The sequence below is a fragment of the Schistocerca piceifrons genome, chromosome X, assembly GCF_021461385.2.
Source record: "Schistocerca piceifrons isolate TAMUIC-IGC-003096 chromosome X, iqSchPice1.1, whole genome shotgun sequence".
Classification (NCBI taxonomy): Eukaryota; Metazoa; Arthropoda; class Insecta; order Orthoptera; family Acrididae; genus Schistocerca; species Schistocerca piceifrons.
In genome coordinates, this window is record NC_060149.1 from 337,989,337 (window position 1) to 338,007,977 (window position 18,641).

Genomic DNA, 18,641 nt, shown 5'->3' on the forward strand with positions numbered 1-18,641 from the left:
TTTGCGTTGTGAAGCCATCAAGGGTACACGAGTGGGCCTTCAGCTCCAAAAGCCAATATCTATGATGGTTCGTTGAATGGTTTGCACGCTGACCCTTGTTGATGACCCAGCATTGAAATCTGCACCAATTTGCAGAAGGGCTGCACTTCTGTCACATTGAATGATTCTCTTCAGTCGTCAGTTGCATTCTTGCAGGATCTTCTTCTGGCCGCAGCGATGTCGGAGATTTGATGTTTTACTAGATTCCTGATATCCATGGTACACTTTTGAAATGGTCATCGGAGATGCTGTGTCCCATTGCCCATGCGCCGACTATAACACTATGTTCAAACTCACTTAAATCTTGATAACTTGCCATTGTCAACAGCAACCGATCTAAGAACTGCGCCAGACACTTGTCTTATGTAGGCATTGCCGAGCTCGGCGCCGTATTCTGCCTGTTTACTCATCTCTTATATTTGAATATGCATGTGTATACTAGTTTCTTTGGCGCTTCAATGTATAAGTCAGTATTTTCTATGAAATATATTACATAATACTTATACTGCAGCCACTCTGGCCTTAATGTCTCCTAGTTCCTGCTGTTCTCAAAAAAAGAGAGAGAATGTGTGTTCTGAACAATGGCTCTGTCCAAATGTTTACACAAAGTTATTGTTCTGTTCTTTGTGTCTGCCTGCTGCTGAGCATCTGTTCTATTTATTTAATATCAGTCTGACCCCATATATGAAGGGGTTTATGGCATAAGTCAGATTTTGTCAAAAATGAGTTAAGCACCGTTTTATGTAGTGGGAACTGCACCCTTTTGGATGACGTGGTATCACATATCGATTCCACCCCAGAGCACCATGAAGTTGTCAGCAGAATTGAAAGTTTGTCCAGATGTCGATAGCAGTTGTGTAGGATCTGGTGGACCCAATGGTATGTGCCTGCTGAGCCACGCCTCCTGCAGCTCCATACCATGAGTGCCCTCTGCCACCACAATATAGGGTGGCCGGTGGCAGTCACACAGCCACTTGTGGTTGGCGCCACTTTGCTACGTGATGCTACGCAGACACTGCCTAGTTGTGGCTCCGATGCCACTGTTTATGTGTAGTTCAGAGAGCTTCCTCCTTATTGCTACTGTATTAACTGGACGTACTTGCTGCTTTATTTGCAATTAGTCTTCATATGCTTGGAGAATACAAGTTACGAAAAGCTTCCGTTTCCTGTGTTAACTTGTTCATTAATCATTTCTGCTTATGTCCAGCTTTCCTATGATGACCACTCTGTAGCCCACCTCTCCTTCCATTGTGTACGAAGTCGTACATAACACATGACGTAGTGATGTATGTCTTTGTATGCACAGTTGGCTAGTAGACAGTGTCACAAGTTCTATTGTGAAATGGATTGTACAATACATGTTAAAGCAGAGTGAAGTAAGTCCGAGTTACATCACAATGCCATGAAACAAAATTAGATTTTCTGTCCCATCACTTGGAAGTTTTCCGTTATCATCATCATCATCATCATCATCATCATCATCATCATCATCATCTTGCAGAAAAGTCTGATTTATTTTAACATCATCAAAAGTGTTTTCAGTTAAGTTTTTTATTATAACATCGCCTAAACTGTTTTCAGGGAAGTTTTGTATGATGACATTGCCTACACTATTTTCAGACAAGTTTCGTATTATTTCTGTGTATTGTCGTCTTAGCCATTAGCTTGATTATTTGGTGGTTTTTACTAGTGTTTGTATGATCATATGTTTATGGTAATATGAACAATTCAGAAACACTTAGAGAAATAGTTAACGAATAGGGAGAAATTACCGGATTCTGCTTCAGGATATCATCCATCCAAAAGTGAGTCCAATGAAGAAGATGAGCAACAGCAATTACATGTAACAAAATGACAGACAGAAGATAGAAGACAGGAGATGAAACTGAAAAGGAACTGAGGTGAAGCATACAGTATCAGGAAAGGTAAACCAATTCCTGCTGAAATATTTTGTAATGACGAATGCCACTGTATATGGCAATGTGCTTCAAAAATATCCAAAAGAGAAAGAAAGAAAGAAATTTTTTATATTTTCTAGAAAATGGGATATTTTAACTCTCAAAATGCCTACCTATGTTGACTAATCAAGGCAGAGTATCCTGCAGCAAGAAGACCATGAATATGATCTCAGCACCCAAAGGCTTGTATTAACAAATACTATTTACATTTTCAGAATTATTCAGTTAAGGTCTGTAAGAAGTATTTTCCATGAACTTTCCAAATTTCCGTTCACATGGTGACTCGATGTACACAAAAAGTAAAGAAAAGAGAGGAGCATCATAGTGATCCTGTTTGAAACTTGTGACAGATATACTACCTCAAGTGGATGTTCTTGACCATATTTTTATGACTAGTGGCCACTTTTATCTGCCACACAATGCTGATTTTGGCTCTGTGGAGCTCCAGGCTAAAGAGTAGACAATCTGCACAGTCAGAATGTTACAAAATCATTCCTAAATCACGAAGAAAGAAGTCATTTCTAGTAGTACAGATGGAGCAAGAAGAATTTTTATCGATGGTAGCTTTGTAGAAGTCAGTAGTTTACTGCAAAACTAATGAATTAAAGTGTTCAATATCTTGGCTACAAATTCACTGGTTGCAGTGTAGAACATCTGAACCTACAGACATACATTACAAATCAACTTTGAATGCTCATATGTGGTTTTTCACCTTTGACATGCATAAAGGAAAGAAGGGACATCCAGTCCAGCTCACCAGTGTGAAACAGGAACCACTATACAGTGAAATACAACCAGTCAGTAATCTGAAGAAAAAGGACACGTTACACTTGTTACCATACATCCCTCCTGTTTACAATGTTTTTTCACTCTTTAAAAGAAACTTTTGAGGACAAAGATGTATTTCTGTGTTAATTCAAACTGAAATTCATGCAATTTATAGATAATTATGATGATAATATCAATGCTACTACTCTTAATTGTGCTCAAGTATTGTCAATTCAAAGTAAAATTCATGGAATGTCTGGTAATTATGACCACAATATTACTATTACTACACTTAATTTATGCTCCAGTATTAATACTATTTCTTATTAGACTCAATATCCCTATAAGTACTTCTGTTAGGCTTTCCTCATCTTTCTGTACAATGTTTCACAAAATGCTGAATTTCTCAAAATGAGCAAAACTGACTTACACATTATGCCATGAACCCCTTCATATATGGTATTTGGAAAAAAAATGCTTGTTACTAATGCAATAGATATCACTACTTCACACAATAGCTATTCCACTGATATTTTGTACTGTCTTTAACAGAAAGTCGACAAGAAACAGAGTTTTATAGAACAAAGAACAGAATGAATATAACATCTGGAAATCAAGCATCCCTCTTAAATCACTATAATACTAAAATGGTTTTGTGTTGTGTACCAAAAATGAAATATTTGCTGCTTTTGTCCATACACACAACCATTTGGTTTTGAATAAAGCATTATTATTACTATTATTATTGTAATCAGTATTCTGTTTTAAACATGGCTCTAAACTGACCACCACCACCACCACCACCACCACCACCACCACGAATATCCTATCAGCCAAAACTAAGGGAGGTGTTAAAGTAGGGTTTCCAGGAAATATTGTCGGGTATAGAGAGGCTATCTTCTGTGATAATCAATTGGTATTCAGGAAGAATTGCAGAAATGTTGTGGTTAACAACTAATTTATTCACACTGCAAAAGTCACAGCATAGTATCCAAGTCAGAGTACTTTATGCCTGTACAAAGTGTATTATACTGTTTCATTCCCATGCCACTCACAGGGAAATGGCTTCAGGACACTACTGCTCTTCCCCTGATGTCTCAGATTTCTTTGTTTTGGTCTCTGTGTGATGCATGTTTTGGGGAAATGCCTATGACATAAAACTGAGAGAAAACAAATTCTCAATATGCTGTCTTTCATCTGTGATACACTACTTGAGTTCACTGGCCACCTTGGTTGCTCTTATTTACTGACTAAATAAATCTACCAGTCTCTTCAGTTAAAGCAATGCCGGCCAAATGCTGTACACTGTGCAAAAGTGCGAAAGTGCAACACAGGTGTGTATATGTCAGCCAGCAGGCAAAGCGAAACAGCGACATCTGTGACACGTATACCAAATGAGTGGTGATGGTTCAATTTCCTTGTTTATGCAGTGCCAGGAGGATTGAAGCAGACCCAGTCTTATGTCCCTATGGTGACTGTAGCCTTACATGAGAGATACTGAGAACTGGCAAGTATTGCAAAAAAGCAAAGACTGGGAGATCTATGTTCTCAGTCATTTAAAGGACTAGGAACTTCAGTTCTACAGTGTTACGACTCATTTCATAAAGGCAAATATAGTTTACTGAACAGTGAAGAACGACAAGACAAATTAAGTGAACTTAAGCAAAGGGATGAGGCACATCAACAGGATTTCAGTGTAACTCATATAATAATTAACACTTCTTTAACTCTTCATTTCTTGTGTTACATTCATTTCTATTTTACTGTACAATGTACTGTTTTCATTTTTTCAGAAGGACAATCACAGTACATCTGCACTGTGAACAAGTTCCAAAATTGCATTAAGAATAGCAAGAGCCAGGAAACCATTTTCCGAAAGGGATTTGTAAAAGATTGTCTCATTGATGCTGCAGAACTTGTGTGTCCCATGAGCATCTTCAGGTTTCAAAAAAGCTGCCTTACTAAACAGTGACAATATATAAGTGTCATGCCCGGTGATGAGCACAAGCAGTTAATAAATGAAGCTAAGGGTTTTGTTGCTTTCTCTGTTGCACTGGATGTAGTAGCAGATCTTACAGATACAGCTCAGGAGTGACATACATACGAGGTGTCAATAACACTCTGGATGTAACAGAGGACATTTTCGACTTAATGCCTTTGAAAGGGCCTATGACTTGTAAACTTACTCCAAGCTGTCAAGCAAGTGATTGATGGTGTCAGTACACATTGGAATTTGTTAATCTCAGTGACCATGGAAGGAACACTGGAAATGTGAGGCCATCAGAGAGGGCTCATAGCACAGATGCGCAAAAAGCTACAACACACAGAAGAGATGTTGTATGAAATTCACTGCATTCTACATCAAGAGGCACTCTGTGCAAAATCAGCAATGTTAGAAAACGTCATGCAAATTGTTGTGCATACTCTAAACTATCTGAAGAGACATGGGCTTACGCATTGCCAGTTTTGGTAGTTCTTGGAGGAATTAGGAGACGAGGACAGCAACATACTTTACTATATTGAAGTAAGCTGGCTCAGTCCAGGTAAAATGCTGGAAAGATTTTTTGATTTATGTTTGGCTGTAGTACATTTCTTATATGAGAAGGGAAAGAGTGAATCAAAATTAGAAGACCCATGTCCATTTCTCGTGGACATTATGTCTCACATGAAAATATTTTCTGACATGTTGCAAATAGTAAATGCTTATGAAAGGAAGCTTGCTCTTTGGGGGATCCAAATATTGTCTGAAAACACTGCACATTTCCCTACCATTGGTTTGGTCCATGCACATGCTCGATTTCAAGAATACACTTCAATAAATGTAAAAATTAAGGAGCAATTCCAAGCACAATTTGTAGATGTTATGAGTGTGTCTCCTATCATTCACTGTTTTGCAAGGCTGTTTTCAACATCAGTTAAAGATGATCCAAATCATCTACAGATGGAACTGATCGACTTGCAGTGCAACACATGGCTCGAGGACAAGTGCTTTGCAATATAAAGTACAAAAGAATTCCATGAAAATTTTTCACAGCAAGAATTTCCATGCCTGCAAAGCTGCAAGAGTTATGTTCATGTTCGGATCTACTAATGTGTGTGAAAGATTTTTGTCCATAATACAAATGGATAAATTGAGATCTCAATCAAGTATTTGTGATGAGAATCTTTGCAAGTGCTTACGTTTATCAATGTGCCATGTTTTTATGCCCAATATTAACTTTAGCATTTTTCATCACCAATGATAAATGTATTTCGGATTTCATTCTCTTTTTAATTTAAAACTGTTATTTACTTATTGTTCCTCATACTGCTCTATGTTACATAGGTAAACAGCATTATCTGAAAAATTATCCTTTAATTATTGAGACATGTCTGATACTCTTGCCATGAAGGATATTTAGGTACCTGATGTGGGCATAAAACCAACCTGGCATATTTATGCACCATTTGTTTCTTTGTTTTAAAACTGACGTTCGTGGTAGGGCGATGGAATAACAAAATACCTTCCACAATTGCGTTGCATACAGTGAAAAGGGTGCGAGAATGCCCAAGGTACAGTGTATCCCAGCTAGTGGATTAAGTGGCGACATCTGTGCTTAGATACACTATGTGATCAAAAGTATCCGGACACCTGGCTGAAAATGACTTACAAGTTCGTGGCACCCTCCATCAGTAATGCTGGAATTCAATATGGTGTTGGCCCGCCCTTAGCCTTCATATGACAGCATTCCACCCTCACAGGCATACGTTCAATCAGGTGCTGGAAGCTTTCTTAGGGAATGGCAACCCATTCTTCACAGAGTGCTGCACTGAGGAGAAGTATCAATGTCGGTCGGTGAGGCCTGGCACGAAGTCGGCATTCCAAAACATCCCAAAGGTGTTATATAGATTCAGGTCAGGACTCTGTGCAGGCCAATCCACTACAGGGATGTTAATGTCGTGCAAGCACTCTGCTACAGGCTGTGCATTATGAACAGGTGCTCGATCATGCTGAAAGGTGGAATCGCCATCCCCGAATTGCTATTCAACAGTGGGAAGTAAGAAGGTTCTTAAAACATCAATGCAGGCCTATGCTGTGATAGTGCCATGCAAAACAAGGGATGCAAGCCCCCCCCTCCATGATAAACATGACCACACCATAACAGCACTGTCTCCGAATTTTACTGTTGGCACTACACACGATGGCAGATGATGATCACTGGGCATTCGCCATACCCACACCCTGCCATTGGATCGTCACATTGTGTACTGTGATTCATCACTCCACACAACATTTTTCTATTGTTCAATCGTCCAAAGTTTATGCTTCTTACACCAAGCAAGGCGTCATTTGGCATTTACTGGCATGATGTGTGGCTTAAGAGCAGCTGCTCAACCATGAAATCCAAGTTTTTCTCACCTCCCACCTAACTGTCATAGTACTTGCAGTGGATCCCAATGCAGTTTGGAATTCCTGTGTGATGGTCTGGATAGATGTCTGCCTATTACACATTACAACCCTCTTCAACTGTCTGCAGTCTCTGTCAGTCAACAGACGAGGTCGGCCTGTACGCTTTTGTGCTGTATGTGTCCCTTTACACTTCTACTTCACTACCACATTGGTAACAGTGGACCTAGGGATGTTTAGGAGTGTGGAAATCTCGCGTACAGACATATGACACAAGTGACACCCACCCTTATGTGGTCTAAGGCAAACAAGGGGAAAACTGAATCTACACAGTCGAATAGGGATTTGAATCACAACCCTACCAAAAGCAAACCCAGAGTCGTAACACTGTGCTACCTCAATTGGTTCCATAGACTGGAAAGAGAAGGGAAGCAATGAAATGTTTCTTGGTGGACTATAAATCATTTGAGTAGTAAACAAATTGCTGAAAAAATGGAGGCATTGAGTCGCACCTAGGCACATAAATATTCTAGCTTTTGAAGCTAGAAACATTATCAGTCCTGTTTACATGCCAACCTTTGACTCAGCCCTTCAACAATAAGGTGAAAAGCAAATGACAGTAGCCCAAACGCCTTCAAGGACACAGCTTTTTAAGAAGATTGCACAATAGTAAAAATAGTAATAGTTGTGTGCAACCGACAAGGAAATTCATGGTGCTGTACTTAAAAGAGACTGAGAGGGCTTCTCTAAATTGTGAAGTACAAAACGGACAGGAAAGTCGTGTCTACAGCCAATAGCTGAAGTGTCACACTATAAAGCGTATAACAACAAAATTCTCGCTAGAGGCCAATGATTAGCTTTCTGTATCTGAGAATCAATACCACCTGTCCCCAGATATTCTATGGTCAACAGTATGTAATGTATTCTGCAATATGATCATACAGTTTTGGTATAGGCAACAACACTATAATATTACGTTGAAGAACAGTCCACTCAATCCAGGACACTTACGGTACCAGAAGGAAAGAAAGAAGAGTAGGGTTTAACATCCTGTTGACAATGAAGCCAATGGAGATGGATGGTGTTGGAAAATAAACGAACAATTTGACAATATAGGTGACTTACTGAATTTACACATTGGCAGTTTAGAACTGGGCAATGTCATATGTAGTAAATGGTGCCAAATGAAATGAAAACATAATTTGGAACAATAACTTTGGCTGCTGTATTTATGTACTTGTATTATCGCAAATAAAACTTAGTGCCTCAGAGTTAATAGCACTCCAAATCAAAAATTTCTTAGTGGCACTTAGAACCAGTCAGTTCCTAATATGGCACCTAGAACTTTATTAATAAATTATTTATTTTCTAATTTGTCTCATTTTTTGCAGTGATGAGGCAAGCAGCATAATTCCATAATATCTTTAGAATGTTTTGGATAAAAATAAGTTATGTACCAAAAGAGATACGTTGTTTTTTTTTATTATAGTGACAATTGTGAGATTTGGCACTTACGAAGGACACTCTGGAAGTAAGTTTTGCCACTGGTTTTGAAAGAGAATATGGTACAACTGGTGACACAAACACTTGTTTGTGATACACTCATTGCTGGTTCAACAACAGAAGGAGCATTAGTGGAGGAGGAATGATGCATGCACAGAGTGCAGGAGAAGAGGGTAGCAGCAGACCAGTGTGCCAGGCGTTATTCAAGTACATATCGCAGTGCCACACGGACATGTACTGACAACATGATCACCAATGGAAATGTGTGCTGTTATCTGGTATGAATAGGCATATGGGACCAGTGTGCCTGCCTTCCATGAAAGCCTACAGTTCGTGTATGATGTCATGTCTCGTCAAATGGTTGGTTGGAGACAGAGATATTGGACCACCCGGCCTACAGTCCTAATCTTGCCCCCAACGGACTTTCACCTGTTTCCTGCATTGAAAGCTGCACTCTCAGGACATCACTTTCAAACCAATTCTGAGGTAGAGCAGGATGTGCGACACTTCCTCGCATTGCAGGGCACAGATTTTTACCAGAGTGGTTTCTTGAAATTGATTGCATGCTATGACAAATGTCTCAATATCAGTGGCGACTATGTTGAAAAATAGTGTAAGGTGTATAGTTCATGATGCAATGGTGTATTTGTTTATGGCAATAATGTTTCTACGTGGAAAAACAATGATGACACTTACTTTTGGAAACACTTGACATTTCCACTCTCCAAATGTACTCTTAAGCCTATTTTGGAAAAAAGAGTGACACAGATTCTTTAAATATTGACAATGCAGGTATAAACTATGTTTAATGACATACAGGAAATCCTTTACAAATGATTAACTGAAATGTGCACGAGTCTTATTCTCTTACTAATACACTACCCAAGCAGAAGATGCTGGAGTATGTCAGCATGATAAATGTAATCTGGGATATGTATTTCTGAGAAATTTTAAAATGACTTCAGTGAAACATAATTTGACAGCCAGATTCTAACTTCTAACAATGGATAGCAATGCTAATATATTTAATATTAGCTTGCCAGTGCTTAAGAACCTCCCTGGCTTTCTTTTCCGTTGTTAATACGGAGATCACAAGGAGAAAGAACAATGAAATTTAACAAAACCAGATAAACTTTGAAATAACTCAGAACAAAGCCACAATTTGTTACTGTAATTAAAAATAAACTGTGAACAAGTACTACTGCACAATGGATGCAGTCAGCTGGTGAATTGTTCCCAAAGGAATGATATATTATTTGGCAAGAAGTGCTGCTTTGACTCTGTTAGTGATGATGCATGAAGAAATTTGTACCGCATATTCTTATGTAAAACTGATCACATATACAACATAATGTTAAAATCAGGTGATCTGGAGGGTAAAGGGGGGTGCAGTCATCAAAATTTTTGTCAGGCAACACCATAATGGCACTAGTAAAGCATTGTCATCTTAAAGAAACAAATTTTGCAACATAGGATGCACTCAGCAAAAAGTCAGCACATTTGTAAATCTTAATTCATCACTGAATAATAAGATCAGATCAATGGGCTACAATGAAACAGAGACTACCATCACAAGGCCAAAGCCACATTTAATAGCAAGTTTGTTTAATGCATAACTGCATTTGGGCATCTTTCATTTATGAAGTTCAACTATTGGTGCAAACAAAATGAAAAATAATGAATTGGATGACATTACCTTTCGAAACATAATGTGCATGGTTTGGTACCATCTGAAGTGGACTAATAAATAACTGGCACAGTTCAGATATTTGGCAATTGCAGCACAGCAGTGGAACATACAGTCTGCACCATTAATGTTTGACTACACTTACAGACATATGTCGTATGAGAATGTGACTGAACTCTGATGTATGTTCTGTTGAGTTGATTCTAGGGTTCCTTGTGACAATGACATGCACATTTGAGAATACTGCAAACTGAAAGCTACTTGTATTAGCATTAGCTAGCTAGTGGATATTAAGAACCTCTATGGCTGTCTTTTCCTTTGTTAATATGGAGATCACAAGGAGAAAGAAAAATTAAATTTAACAAAACCTGATAAACCTTTCAAATAACTGCAAACAGACCTTCCTCACCTACACACTGTTGCTTTTAATATAAGTAACACACTAGCAGTTGTGAATGTACTTTCTACACTTAACTACAACGCAACTAACTGAACCCACTAAAGGTCACAGGGTTATGCAATTTTGTCTCACCTACATCTGGGCCAAACACCATCTAGTACATTAGAGACTAGCTTCATTCACTGCAAAAACTGAATAGTTATGGAAGATTTATGAACAATGTTCGCATTTCACAAAAGGTGTCATGTTCTGTAAAATTGTTATTTCCATTATTATGATAACCACTTGTATGTTAAAACATGGTCACATGTTTATATTAAACTTTAATAATTAGTACAAATGAAATTGATTATATGATAGAACAGACTCACCTGCAGGTATTCTACAATACTAATTCAATATTGTTTTCGAGATCTGTCAGTCTCACAAGAGATTTACCTGAAAAACATAAAAATTTGGAGTTACTTCCCAACTATATAAAATTCTAATCTGAAGCCTTTCATATGTAACTAAAATGTATAGTTACTGTTTTATGAAGTACTACATAAAAATTATGCATCTTGGGGAGTAGAATGTATAGTCTCATATAACTGCATACGAAGAGACTGCATACAAAGAGACTCAATACAGTACAGTGCAGTGCACAGTTATGAACACACTGTAGTCTCTTACAGATACTCAAAATAGCAACACAAATTAAATTAAAAATAGTACTGAATTCAACTGACAGTATGTTAAACATGCATTGGAAAGATCAAATTACTTCAAGTGAAACAACATTACTTTACAGTACTATATCTCTCTTGCTCATGTCAGAAAGTTCACAATATTGCTTGATCTTTACAACAGTTGATAGCTTTCACTTTTAATTCCCTTACATTGTACTGAATATCAAAGTTGTGCATCCAAATTTATAATCAGGATGTTAGCTTTTTACAAGCACAAATTACAGCTTCAAAAATACTTGTCATACTATCAAATGAAAGCATTTAATTATTTAAAAAATATTTTTATTCAAACAAGAGACATAAAAGAAGTCATACATCAGATTAGTATTCAGGAAAAAGTACATGTGCAGAAAACTATTTCAAAGCTCACTTTCAGTTCAGTTTGCCAAGAAAATACTTCAGTTATGAAGTTGGCCCTGCAGGTATAAGATATACTTTTTACACATTTGGCACTAAATTCACAATTAGCTTGTGTGGGAGCCAAAGGAATAGTTTTAAGATGTTGGCTGAAGTGTATCATCAAATCATATGTTATTTTCAAAAGAGAACTGTTTGTAGTAAAGGCAATACAGCATCAGTATAATCACTTTAATTACATACAATGGAAAGCATTATATAATTTATCATCTCAGCAAGTAATTACAGGTTTAGTTCCACTGATCAAGAATCTGTATCTAATTGAGAGAAACATAAAAGAATGTCATCTAAGTTCCAACAGACGTTGTGGGTTGTTGTGTGATGCAGATTTTTAAGGACAAAGCAAAAATGTTATGATGTTAAACCCTAATCTTAATTCCTTTGAATTATGGATGAATTACAGAGAAATACACGTCCTTTTTCCTCCACTAAAGAAGAATCTGATGTTTCCAGCAGCTAGGTGTAAATTTTTTACTTATTGTTTGTGTTATTTTTTTTAAATCAACTGTTCTATGAGTTGTGCCATTATTGGTCAGCCCATTTTGTCTGCATCCTTTTTATACAGTGTACTATACGATGACTGACATATAAAGGTGTCTAAAATAATTGAAGCCATAGGCGTATCAGAAGAAAGAAATAGTAATTTTACATGAATGAATTATGAGAAATCTTCGTGAAAGAGGGCTGTCACACTTTTTGTATACTGGCCAAAAATAAATGTAGAAGTGAAATTTTTTAAGCCAGCTGATTTTTGTGTACCATTCTATCAATGTGAATGAGATGTGGGTCCATACCAGAAATAAAGCTACAGATACTTTCTTCCATGTTAATCAACATCATCCATTGTTGCAACACAGTTGGCAATTCCTTTGTTTGCAAGATCATTTTTTGTGAGCAGCCTACTGTGCGTACACCAGACTACCTGATTGCCAACTATCCTAAATTGTAGGATTTAAATAATAGTTTTTGGAATTGTGTGACATATATTGAATTTCTAAGCAAAGATTGGACTAGCTCTTTTGCTCGTTTTGCTTGTTTTTCTTGATAGACTTGAGTATATTTTGGTGTAAGACAACACACGTTTGTTCAATGATGACTGTAAAGGTTTGTTTTGTAATAACTATTTTTATTTTTTGCAGTGTACACTGGACTGTAAAGGTTTGTTCTGTAATAACTATTTTTATTTTTTGCAGTGTACACTGCTCAGTGTAAAGAACACCTTACCTGTGCTGCTATTTTCTCACACTAATTTCTCAGGTTCAATGTTTTAGATGTGAACATTGACTGGATATGAAATATGTGCACCTGCAAGTCCACAACTTGAATGAAACTTCAGGGTTGTGCAGAAAGCTTTATCTGGCCATATTCTGTGGATGCCTTCAAATAAGCATGCTTGTTAAAGCCAGCACATACAGAAAACTAGAGATATTCAGATTTTTTTAAAATCTTGTTGCGGAGAATATATGTGTTGTGTGTGCCACAAATAATAAATAAGGGAACTGTGTTTGCTATTAAAATCACCAAACCATCTTCACTTTTTAATTTCTTTTATATGGTCCTCACAGCCCATATAAATTAATTGACATGATTTTCCTTTATTTGACTGTAGTTATTTGAGAAATGTGTCTGTGTGTCTAACAAAATCAGTTGATTTTGGCCTCTAAGGTCATTTTCAAGTGATCTATATGTGCAGATAATTCAGAAAAACTCAATTGGATTCACAATATGGGTTGGCAGCTAATACATATATGTACAGTTGCAGATGTAGTTTGTACTTCACACGCAGTTTTCTAAGGTATATCTATGTTTCTTCATATTTATTGATAACTTACAAATTCTCACAGAAACTAAAATCAGTTCTTGTGCTGGCCATACAGAGTTTCTTCTAGTAATTCTAGCCAGAGAAAGAAAAAATTGTATACCATCATCTTCACCTTGTCACTTGTGCTGTCAAACCATATTTCATCTACTTGAGTGGTCTACACCCATTAGTCTACAGCCCCCAAAGCTCCAGAAGTTTAATGATTGAAGGTGCCAGTCTGCAAATCATCCTGACATTGTTGTCCGATTTGGACAATGTAAACATAACCCTTCCATTTGTCGAACTATTAAAGCGACTACTGAAACAATAGAATTATATATAAGTCATCATGCATACTGTCATTTTCAACATTCTGTCTCTTCCACCTATTACTGCATATAAAGAACCTCACTAACTTTGACAATTTTGTCTTCTATGTTCACTTCTCCCTTTTTGTGCTGTAATTGTAAATGCTTACAGAGACCTACTTTTAATAGTCCGGCAACATCTTTTCATTAAAGAGCCTACAAAAGTATTAATACTGTGTATGTACGTACGTACGTACATATGTGCTTTGCAAGGTCTGCATTGACAAAATTGAAAAGGCTAGAGAATATCTACCGCATGTCTCTCCTAGGAGTTGGGTGCATTATCTCTGGTGTTTCGACAGATATTCGTTTGGTTTTTGCAGTATGTAGACTGAGTAACTCCAGATGTACTGTTAACCTTATGTTTCATGTGACAGCCAGTATAAACGTAAAAATTGTTTTTTTTTTCTCATTACAAATAAAATGTTATTAAAGTGGAATTTTCTGAGAGCAGTCCTAATTTATTCTAGTGCAACATTTGGTTGAATAATTTATGTATTAACAAGGACAGCAAAACATGAAGAATTAACAGCAGTCCAGCAGCAATTGAGTGTTGCTGCTGCATGGTGGTAGCTAACAGCCGACATGACGTGGACCAGTACACAAAGTGGGGCGAGTGTGCTTATAGAAACTAAATCAGGCCATTCTAGAAGAAGAGAAATTGAAAATGCTATTTTCCTGAGCTGTATTAATACTGTCTTGTCTCGTGCTGGCCTACGATGTGCTGTCTGCCTGCTACCATCATGAAGCACCACTACTGAGTACCTGTAGAGTACTAGTTATTCTTCATGTTTTTTGTATCTCATCATACATATTGTTAAACAAAATATTACAGAAGACTAATTTCGGACTGCTGTACCCAGTGGTCACTTAATTTTCACTTCAAAAGCAGTTTGTTTATTACAGGAAGCAAAAGGATAATTTCTGTTGAGATGAACATTCCATGAAACAGTCTCTTGTAGAAAATGCACATGTCCATTCATCTTGTATTAGTTAAGATGGTCAAGCTTAAACCTGTGAATGATGACACTGTGAAGAGATTTCAAACACAAAACCAGAAAGTAAACGGATGTTGTATACTTGTATGCATTACGTTGCGTGTACTTGTAAGACAGTGCTGCCAGTCGTAGGAAGGTGGCATTTGTGAAAATTGCTGTGACATTCAGGACGACTTGTAAATCAGAGTTTGATGCAGAGACTCTTAGCTTACTTTAAACACAAGTAAACTTCAGGTACCAAAACTGGTAGGTCCAAGTATCCTGTATTGTTTCGGTAAAGCGTCGGCAATAATTTTCTAGAGTCTGTGACATCACCTGATTATCTCAGCATGACTTGGTTGTAGTGTTTAAACTGGAACAGTCATTTGAATCTTGTAATGAGAAAGTCAAATTCCAGGGTGCAAGTCACTGTGGTGTTTTTTGAGATAAGTAGTGAGATAAGTAGCTTCTCTATGAATGACACAGCATACAGGATGCTGTGCAACATGAGCTTGGCCGGTGAAATTCTACACACATGCGGAGCTGCTGCAAGTGTTGCAACTTCCTGGTCACCATGTGCACGCTTGCCAGATGTGTAAACAGGGAGACAGACAGAAGTGTATCGAAATAGGAAACAATGAGTTGAAACTATTGGGAGGAATTAATATAATAATTAAGTATTGGAATTTTTAAAATGTTAATTTTACTGTATGCTGAAAAATAGCTGTCTCATAATTAAATGAAAGAAAGGAGACTTACAATGTCAGCCATTTCTCTTACTTTTTTTAGAAGAATTACTCCAGAGCAACAGAAATCATTTGCTCCATTCACACTTACAGGAGATATGTGATAATGAACTAATTTCATTTTCAATCCTGTTCCTCACTTAATATACCAACTATAATTTTCCAATTTCAAAAGCAGTAATCCTAATGTTATGCACTGAAGAGAGAGATTTAAGAAATTAAGCTTCAAAACTATATAATATAGGGTCTTACCAGTTGATAAATTCTCTTTTCTGTTCAATACAGTACACCCTTAAAAACAGTTGTCAGTCACTGTGTGTACATTAGTGTCAACAATATTGTGAGGCACACTTAAAAGAAAGTCAATGACTGTATCAGTTTCTGATCTTACCTCGCAGCACCGGAGTATTGTTACTGTGCCTGACAAGTTTGTGTAGGGGCAAATCAGGCATACGCCTTCTCATTTCTGCAGCCAGACCTCTAGCAGGATTCCATGGCTTGTATTCCCTTAACTTGGTTTCCCTTTCATTCTGTATAATTTCCACAAGTGGTCTGGTTTCTACAATAGAGGATTCACCTGTTACCACATTCCAAGAGAAAACAACTCCTCCCTGGTACTGCTTTCTCTGTTGGAGTGGCCTAGATTGGTGAATAAGAGGAACACAAATTACTACTACTTTTAACAGTTCAGTTCAGTTCACAATAATGAACCATTAAGCAATATCATAGCACATACACCACATAGCACTGCAATTATTACACAGAAAGAACTAATACCTTTGACAGTTTAAATACTTCATTTTGGTTCATCTTTCACCCTACAAAAGTTCATAGAGTCTTTTAAGATAATAAACCAGTTCCAAATAAGATACAACAAGCCAGTATTTTGTGTCACTATATGTACTCCGCAGTTTTGTATGAGATAAGGAGGAGGAAGAAGAAGGCAGAAAAAGTAAGGGTGACGAGAGTGGGTTGAGAACGGAATTAAGTGGGGCTCTGACTGGTGAGTAAAACTGTCAGAGCAACAGTGATCTTTCCAGTTGGTGACCACTAAAATATTTTTACATGGCTCATACATCAGGAAGGATGGTGGTTATTTGGAACACCTTAAACACGATGATAGAGATTCATTAATTTTTATCAACATTTGTCTAAAGTTTTGTAGTGCATCTGTCTCAATCCTTGCATAAAAGCGTACCAGTAATACAGACAAAAATACCTTGATATTAATTCACTTTCACATGTAAATAAACAATATGAGCACCAGTACTTTCCATTTGTTAGTCTTGTCCGCTTATTCACAATATTCAAACTACATGGCAATAAAGTGTTAGAAGAAAAATTAGCACTTTCTGCATAACACAACTCCATCACAACAGAGCAGTGTCTACTAGTTGTTCACTCAGTTTCCAACACAACAAGAGTGCCTTGTGTCTGTGTTGCTCTAGCAGCAAAGCCTCAAATTAAATTACAAGTACCAGCACACTACTTAAAAGTTCAAATGTTGTGTAAGGTGCAATGACGGTACGCTCACACAGGCAGGGCCAGCATACCCATCACAAATGGTGTGTTGCATAAAACAACTAGCAAAATCGTAAAGGATTTTAGAAGAATATAATTTTTGCTCTTATAAGGAGAATTTACAAAGTTGAATGTCCCTGAAATGATAAGCCTGTGTGGCAGATAGAACTTGACATTATTTGGGTTCAGATCTAAGTCCCGTATATTATTTTAACCTGTTATGATTTCTATGTCTGGGGATACAGCCCACAATTATAACAATATAGTTGCATAGGTTGCCTACACACAAGAGCTCAGGGGCCACAACAACAAGAGCCCAAACAACATGCATCCATAATATAATATCATGTAGTTTATTGAGAAAGGTTCAGGGCACTACCGACGTGACTCAGGGTGATCATCTCGCCAGCATCATTCCTACGAGGCGCAGCTAGTGCAGACCTACGTGCTTCTGCCATGATCGTGTAGTCCACAAACCAATTCATCTGCCAGTTGGTACTTAAAAGCCATTGCATTGCCCATATCAGGCAGCTGAAGTCAGCTTTCCAATTGGGTAATGTTGTTACCATAGATATGTGGCGCCATCAGCAGTCCTCATCCTTGCTAAGCTGACACTTGGGCTCTTGACACTCAGCCTCCAGGGTGTTGGTATCTCGACTTTTTGGGCTTGGAGACTGATGTTTTACCTAGTGACCCTTAAGACAGACTTCTTCAGATACTCACTGAACTTGGCATTCTAAGTGAACTATCTGACCAATGCTTATCCAAAGGAAGTCTTTAACTGAGGCAATTACATTGACTGCTAGACTATTTTGTGTTCTTGCTAATTAATGCTCCATGTTGTTACTAATAAACCTATCATTTATCACCTATCTGCATGTAAGTTCTATCACATCTAACCTGGCACACACAGGCTCTTCAACTGGAGATGTGGTTTTTGTGAATTTAGACTGAACTCTTGTGCTGTCCACTGGGCAGACAGTGTTTTTCCCACATATGTGGCGTGCTCACATCAGGTTTCCATTTCCCTATGTCCAGAGCTACCACAGACGTGACTACACAAGTACATGCAGCAAGCACAGGAATTGATGTTGGAGCAGATGGCAACCATAACCATGTAACCTGAGGTTTCCAACTGATCGTCTTGAATCAACTCCATGGTGAAGGGCTTCAGGGCATTGCCAACACCATTCCCAGCATTCCACAGGCACGCAGAACCATGGGCCAATCATGTCACCCACCTATAAAAGCATTTCATTGCTCATGGAATCTCAGGTGATACCCAGTTTAGTATCCCCGCCAGTAGACATCACAATGGAGGCAGACCAACTGCCACGGGTA

General features: G+C 37.7%; 1 protein-coding gene across 1 annotated transcript in view; it reads right to left on the reverse strand.

Annotated features, from left to right (window-relative positions):
- Positions 1-18,641, reverse strand: part of LOC124722849 — a 120,769-nt gene that overhangs the window by 15,046 nt on the left and 87,082 nt on the right. Inside the window, exons 9-10 of the mRNA XM_047247975.1 lie at positions 16,171-16,418; positions 11,114-11,180 (exon numbers count right to left, since the gene is read on the reverse strand). Coding sequence (XP_047103931.1) covers positions 11,125-11,180; positions 16,171-16,418 — 304 coding nt within the window. The 3' untranslated portion in view covers positions 11,114-11,124. The remainder of the gene's footprint in view (positions 1-11,113; positions 11,181-16,170; positions 16,419-18,641) is intronic.